Source organism: Ylistrum balloti, unplaced genomic scaffold, assembly GCF_031769215.1.
Source record: "Ylistrum balloti isolate Yb309-2 unplaced genomic scaffold, AGI_CSIRO_Ybal_v1 Utg371286, whole genome shotgun sequence".
Lineage (NCBI taxonomy): Eukaryota > Metazoa > Mollusca > Bivalvia > Pectinida > Pectinidae > Ylistrum > Ylistrum balloti.
In genome coordinates, this window is record NW_026782690.1 from 249,545 (window position 1) to 257,202 (window position 7,658).

The 7,658-nt window shown below is 33.4% G+C and overlaps 1 protein-coding gene across 1 annotated transcript; it reads left to right on the forward strand.

Annotated features, from left to right (window-relative positions):
* The first annotated feature begins 680 nt into the window (after window positions 1-680).
* On the forward strand, window positions 681-7,398 carry LOC132561817 (caspase-7-like). The gene is made up of 6 exons (XM_060226516.1): window positions 681-773; window positions 2,555-3,365; window positions 3,859-4,133; window positions 4,488-4,684; window positions 5,450-5,585; window positions 5,966-7,398. The coding sequence occupies exons 2-6, from the start codon at window positions 2,755-2,757 to the stop codon at window positions 6,253-6,255; spliced, it is 1,509 nt and encodes a 502-aa protein (XP_060082499.1). The 5' UTR covers window positions 681-773; window positions 2,555-2,754; the 3' UTR covers window positions 6,256-7,398.
* Window positions 7,399-7,658: the final 260 nt, after the last annotated feature.

Consider the following 7,658-nt stretch of genomic DNA (forward strand, 5'->3'; position numbering starts at 1 on the left):
TACACTTTTCACCCCACCTGTATGATGACGTATGATTATGTTTTTATTATACATATTATTTTCTCTCTTATTCGTTGAAACAATTCAAAATATTTAAGATATTACCTTATTGTTAGCAAAATAAATACATCAACACCATTAAAACAGAGGTATTTTACCCCGATTTTGACCAATACTATAAATCGTCGAACCCAAATTTTGACCGGCTCGGAAAAGAGGCTGGACTGTGGACTTCGTTCGAAAATAAATTACTAAATAACATCAATTTTGTTAAATAAAGCAGGGTCAATGTTCGGATTTATTTTCCAAAAATGTGGTGTTATTAATCCTCGAGTAAAATTTTCTGATATACATTCTGTTATATTTATATTTCATATATTTGAAACGAATACCGAAACTGCGTAGTAAAAAACAGGATTACCTTAAATTGTCCTAGTTTCGATACGGATATTCCGAGTCGTCTGCCAACACAGATAAATCAACGTATGGTGGTGACTTTTCCTTTTAATTTTCATAAAAAAACCCAGCGAATTTCAGTCGTTGCCATTTTATTCATCAGTTAATAAATTAGAAATCATTTGCACCGACTTATTGGGTATGATCCAGGTCGGGGTTGACGTACAATTTTATACCCACTTTCGGAACTATATTTAGCTAACTGAAAATTACCAAAGCAGTGGTTGATGGCAGAGACGTGTGTCTCTATGTCTCTGCTGGTAGCTCTGACAGCTTTAGTTCGACAAGACTTTCTTAAGACCTACACGACAACTCAGGTAACCGAGTTTTTGTAGCTTCCTTTTGAGGAATTCATCTACCATTATTCTCGATATGATCAGCACTAAATTTGATAATATACTCCTGTTACTCAAATATGCTAAAATGCCGACTCGGGTACATCAAACTATACTCAAGTGCACCAAGTATTCATTCAAATATCATCATTTTGTGTTTAATGTAACTTTTAAATAGTCTAAACTATTACAGTAATAGACCACCAGTGGGATACCTAGAGCTGACCTATGTGTGAAAATAATTTTTCAATGGGGCTAAGGAGAATAGCTCTTAATGTGTGCTATATTTATTACTATCGCAGCCTATAATATGAATAAACATAATCCTATCAACTACACAACTATATGAAGTAATTGACACTTTAATTAAAAGCAAAAATTACACATAATTTCATGTTTTATCTGTCCAGTTTTGTCATGATGAAACTGCAAAATATGCTAAATTCATGTCTTTTGTATATCAAAAGTCCTCCCAAGCTTTAGAACTAATCATTATTAACAGCACGTAAATATCTTTTGATGTCATGTTTGAATATCAATTTATTGTGAAATAGTAAATACAATTTTTCAGAATTCAGTTATCCTCAAAAGTCACATCAAATAACATTTCTGTCTCTTAAAGATTACTCATAAACTTATGAAAGAACCTTTTGCTGATTGTTACTGAATTTACTTTTTTCAAGATATATATTTCTCTGTGTTATTTGTCGAGGCAGAGCCTTATGCTAAGTTACTATCAAATACCAGTAAGAAAGAAATTTTAATCGCTCTGTTATGAGCCATCACGGTTAACAATAGGAAAGTTTAATGTAGTGGAATAAGTTCAGGTTACTTGCTTACATTTGATTGAAATCATCCTTAGATTTGAGACTCCTGTGTGTCTTCTCCTCTGGTGTTGGCAATGACATTATAAAGATTGACCAGAAAGATGTGTGATCAAAACAACCATCCATTGTGTGACCACTAAGAGAGCCGTTATCATTAGAAGTATCAGTATATATTTGCTATGAAGATGCCTTTTCCACCTAACCGATTACACTGCCAAGAATGAATCATTTATTTTTATTAAAATCAGTTTATAAAAGATAACAATCATGGCTTGATGGTATGCCCATTTTGATTCTGACTGAACCCAAGGGGCTGATGGGCCGGGCCAAAAGGGGTCAAATTGACTTTAATCTTCTTCACAAGACCCAGATATGATAGAATCAAATACTCTTCATGAATGCAAGCATCTTAAGGTGCTTTACCAAAAATGTGAATTTCATGGCCCCAGGGTCTCACATATCCTGTGGGGAGTGGGTAAATTTACTATAGTTTACATACGAAAACTAGATTTTTGAGCTTAATTTGTTTAATTTCCAATGGAAATATTTAAGACTTGGTTAGAATTATGAGTAATGGCCTGATGGTATGCCTGATGGGTGGGGCTAAAAGGGGTCATATGGACTTCGATTTTAAAAATCTACTTTTCCACCCCCAGATATGGTAGAATTAAATGCTCTTCATGAATGGAAGCGTCTTTGGTTTTGATTACCAAAATAATGTTGGTTATTTCCCACTGGAAATAACCTGATTTTGTTTTGATGGAATGCATGTATTGACACTGTCTACATTCAATGTCACAATTTCTGTTTCATGACACTTGATAACTATACATTCACCTTTATATTCAATATTGCTTATCTCAAGTGACTGTCAAGGCAGCTAGTCCTCTTGATTGACATGCATGTACCTTTACACTTAATCGTTTGATTTTACAGGAAAAAAACTGTAAAGAAAGAATACGATACTGGATGTAGAATTAATGTTTGAACCAGCATAATCAGCAACATGATAGTGGATATTCAGGATTAATACCTATATAAGACGAAGGATCAGGGTGGCTAGAGAAGCATCACAGAAATCCTGCCAGATAACTTTCCATTGTGTAGAGTATTAGTTGATTATACTGTAAAGCAACATGTCTGAAATTTTTGAAACTTGTTCTAGTGAATTATTTTGTGTTGGTAAACCCAAAGACAGAATGGACAGATATTCAGATGACTTTTATATAAGTGAAGTTTCGATAGATTCACCACATTGTGATCAAGGGGCAGCTGCAGATACAAAACATGATGACCTTGAGACAGCTGCAGATACAAAAACAGGTGACCTTAAAACTGATTATTGTGACCTTGAGACTGATTATTGTGACCTTGAGACAGACTCGTACAACTACTTAGAAAAATGCACTGAATTTACTGGTGACCTTAAAACTGATCGTGGTGACCAATACAACCCAGGTGATGGTTCATTTGATAGAATTTCAGGCCTAGTATTAGACAATTCATCAATTTCTGGGCAGTCTCATGATCAAATTGTCACATCATGTCAAGGTGATAAGATGAAATCAAATTCAGAAGTGTCTGATTTAAATCATTTGGAAACTGACGGAAATGAATTTGCTGCACATAATGAAGAAACATCAGTCAAGATGGTTGGAGTATCACATGATCAGTGGCCACAGGAAAATGGATGTGCATTTAGGGTCAAAGCTATGGATATGGATGGAAGACCACAAAGGACAAATATGTAAGCAAAGTAATCGGTGATCTTTAATTAGAAAATCACAAAATTAGGTTGATTGAAGCATAAAAAAGGGACCAATGTACTTTGGTATATAAACAAACATTCAAACAGCTAGTTCTCAATAAAGATGTTTTAATTTTAAAATGTGAATATACCTTAACACTTACAGATTTTCATTTATGTTAGTGCAAAAATTATATTTCAAGTATACTACAGAAGAAGGTTGTCAACAAATATAGATATTTTCCTAAAGAATGAATGAAAATGTAGAGAAAACATACATAGGATTTTTGCCATGAAGTAAAGGTGTTGTAATTAAATACTTATTTTTCCCAAAATAAATTGTTCTTTCAATGCTTCTAAAACTGCATTGAACTAGTGTAAACATAAAATCTGGTGTTTGAATGCATTAGATTGTTATTCTGGTTGGTCTGTAATAAGTGATATATCATTTTTCATATAATGGACTAACATTGATCTACTATCACATTTTCAGGACTGTGAAAAAGATAGCCAAAACGACAGAAGATTTTTCATCATTTGAATATCGTCATGACCACTTGTCCAGAGGGCATTGTTTGATTATCAGTAATTCAGAGTTTAGAGCAAAACAAGATCGCCCTAGAAGGTCTGGATCATTGAGAGATGCAAAAACTCTTAGAAATCAGTTTCAGAAATTGGGGTTCTGCCCAATCAAGACTTCAGATGGGTCAGAAGAAATGATTCATCAGAATCTATCTCGGGAACAATTATTGCAAATACTGTCTGATGGTACGTATGCTACATGTATATCAAAATATAGAGTTGTCATCAATCAGTAATTTATCAGCTCATTCGGGCATTTTCTTAAACTTTCAACAGCTTTGCTTTATTCATTGGTTGGATCAAGATATCAATCATTAGTTACATTATATCTATACATTTTGACTCGGCTGACTTTTCTAACACTGCACAAATATGAGCAGTGATTGGAAAGAGAGGTGTTTATATGTCACTATGACATCTGGTGATAGAATCAATAAAAATAAAAAACAAAGAAATGTTAGATAGTAAGTACATTCAAGAAATGAAGAGAATTTGGCAGGTTACAGAAAGTGATCGATCACACATATATTTCTATTTTAGCTACTAATCCGATGCTAAATGACCATTCTGACCATGACTGTTTTGTTTGTGTGATTTTGTCATATGGACTGGAAGGTACAGTGGTTTGTCCAGGAGAAATTGATGATGTATTTGTTGAGTTTTACTCCATTCTAGAATTTTTCAAACCTCAACATTGTCCATCTCTTGCAATGAAACCTAAACTTTTCTTCGTACATGTAAGTATATTCATTGTAGAAAAACAAATACCTCTTATGTTTTCATAAAGACTCATTTAAGTGTGTGAAGTTAGAAATTGATTTGTATTGTTTAATTAAGATTGTGATTAATCTTGTTTAAAAAAAAAAAAAAAAACGTTTCTTTGTGTTTATGAAGTTTACACTTTTAATATTAGATAATGGTATCATCTATAAATATGTAATAAACAGAAAGGAACAAAAACCTGATAGTTGAGAAATGACTATAGTTAAATCCCTGTGAAATGAACCATGGCTCTGATTAGTTTATACATGTACTATGAACAGAATTAATGATATTTCCAGTAAATTCAAAGGACTCCTATCCAATAGCGACTGCTTGATTCTGCCTTCTTATATTTTATAACAACACTCTGGATTGTTTAAACTCCTATATCATGTAAATCACTTAGATTTTGCGAATACTTTATTTCAAGAACCTTACCTCTTCAGACATATTTGCGAATGCATGATTTTGCAAAAAGTGGTCTAGAAATGGATTTAAATTCATGAATGATAGGCTATGAGGTACATGGACTCGGATATTGATAACGGAATCGGCATGGATTTCATCAAGGGTTATTTTGATACAAATAATCACGAGGAATTTGAACTCGCATTTGACTCTCCTTGTGTATTAATGGAATTTTATATACCATGGGAAGTATACATGATTTACAATTAATAATCTTTGACTGAAAAGTATACATTATATGCTACATATGAAGGCTTTTTCATATCAAACAGGGATGTACACCATATGAAATACATGAAACACAAGCAACAGTGCCATCCTCAGCAAGAGATGGTTCAGATGGATGTGTGATGACAGCTTCTCTCCCTTCAATGGCAGATTGTCTTGTTCAGTTTTGTGGTGTAGATGGTGCGTATGTGTTTGATTTCCCCACTGTAGACATAATAATAATAATAATAATAATAATAGACATGACATGTACACATTTTGTAATCTTTGTTAATAAGAGATATAAAAATTGCATTAACATTTTCTGTTTCATAAAAGTCTAATATGTAGTGTTCTGAGTGATGATTTTTACTATTTCCCACATACAAGACTTGAAGGAAATTTCACTGTATACTCCAAGAGTAAGATGTATAAACAGTATACAAATAACAGTTGTTTATTAAGAGGATATTAATTGTTGATATTTTTTTGCAAAGTGAATTTGTAAAAGTGAGATGTGTTGAATGAAAAAAAGGCTTTAACATGTATTTAGTTTTATATGATGTTCATTTGTTTTTCAGGCATATTTGGATGGGGAAGGAATAGAAAGCGTGGATTATCTTACTATGTCCAGGCTTTGTGTGAAAGTCTTAAAAAATTCTGTATATTGAAACTTGAAAAGGGACATAAATCAAAAGAAATTTCATCTCTTGTTCTCAGCATAAACAAAGCTTTTGTGCGTATCTTAGAAGATGATGACAACACAATTGATGAGGAATTTGGTGTGCCGTCAACCTTTTCTACATTAACTAAGCAGATGTTTTTCTATCCTAAAACATCTCAGAACGACCTTGAAACAGACACAGGATAGCTGCTCTGACAATACTGAGGCTCATGGATATTTTGATAGCCATTACTAATGTTGCGATATTCACAGGTCGCTTGGATGAAAAGCTTGTAATGATAAACGTATGAAAATTTCACGGCAAATTTTGCAGTATATATGAAGATGTTTTTATAGACAATGGTCAGCTATGGAACACCAGCTGTACAGTTATAATGTAATCATGTGACATGGGCTCTGTTAATTAATTGTTAGCCATACTGATCAATGATGTATCTTGTTCATTAACAATGAAAACACAACCTGCTGATAAAAGAATGATAGGATTATTACCAGAATGTTACCAAATAAGACCTTTTAGCGGAATTATATTTTAAGGGCCACATAGCAGAGTAGATGTATACAATATCTAACTCTTTTTGAAGTAGAGACAGCGAAGCAGACAGAAGTAGCGTATCATCTGCTAGCAAAACGCAAGATATGTGTATATCCCTTACTTTTAACCCAGAATTTTGATTATCTAGTTCTACAGCAAGGTCATTGATCATTACAAGAAAACACCATATGGATAACACTCGACCTTGACCTACCCCCTTGGGCTACTGGTTACGTATTACTACGTTTGCCGGCAAAAAACACTGATGACGTCACATTAGGTAGTAGTGTAGCAGGTTAGTATTTTATGACTGTTTGTTATTGGTTTATATTGTATATATTTGTATTTTGCCATATTTATGTTCGTAATAAGTTGTGTGGATGGTGTATGAAAATAAATAGAATATGATGGTGCATGTCACCTTAATGTAAGTCTGTTATGCAAGTTGTGTAAAGGTCAAGTAGTGACCTTTTGCACTATTATGTTTTAATTATTCATGTAATGACATGTGACTTGACATTAGACATCTGATTGGACAGTACCAAATAACATCTCTGGTTTTCTTCGGACTTTCTTGTCTTGCTTTCTTGGCACTTCACACCTTTCCCTCCTTGGGTGTAGAACCTGTTTGTCCGCGGGAGAAGATTGGATTTCCTTGTAGATGCGTCGTCGCTTAGCCCGTCCCGTCCCTGTTGGAGATTTTTTGACTTTAAACTCCCACCTAATCCCGTGGGGTGAGTGTCAGAATGAATTTTGTGTCTTGTATACATTTTATCTTGAGTGAATGAAATTGAAGCATGTTAATTCTATAAAATTAACATGTAAACGTATAAATTCTAAAATACAATTAACAATAATATAACTATGTATAAATGTGTAATTGTGTAAAATCGAATACATGTGTATCAATAACCGTGACGGGTTTATCGCCCTTGTGTAAGAATGAACGTTGAGAGTGTGCTCATGTATTGTATTTTTATGTTTCAGAGTTTATATCCACCTTTAGTTCAATAAAAACCAAGAACCCTAAACAGTGTTTGTATTAGAATCAGAC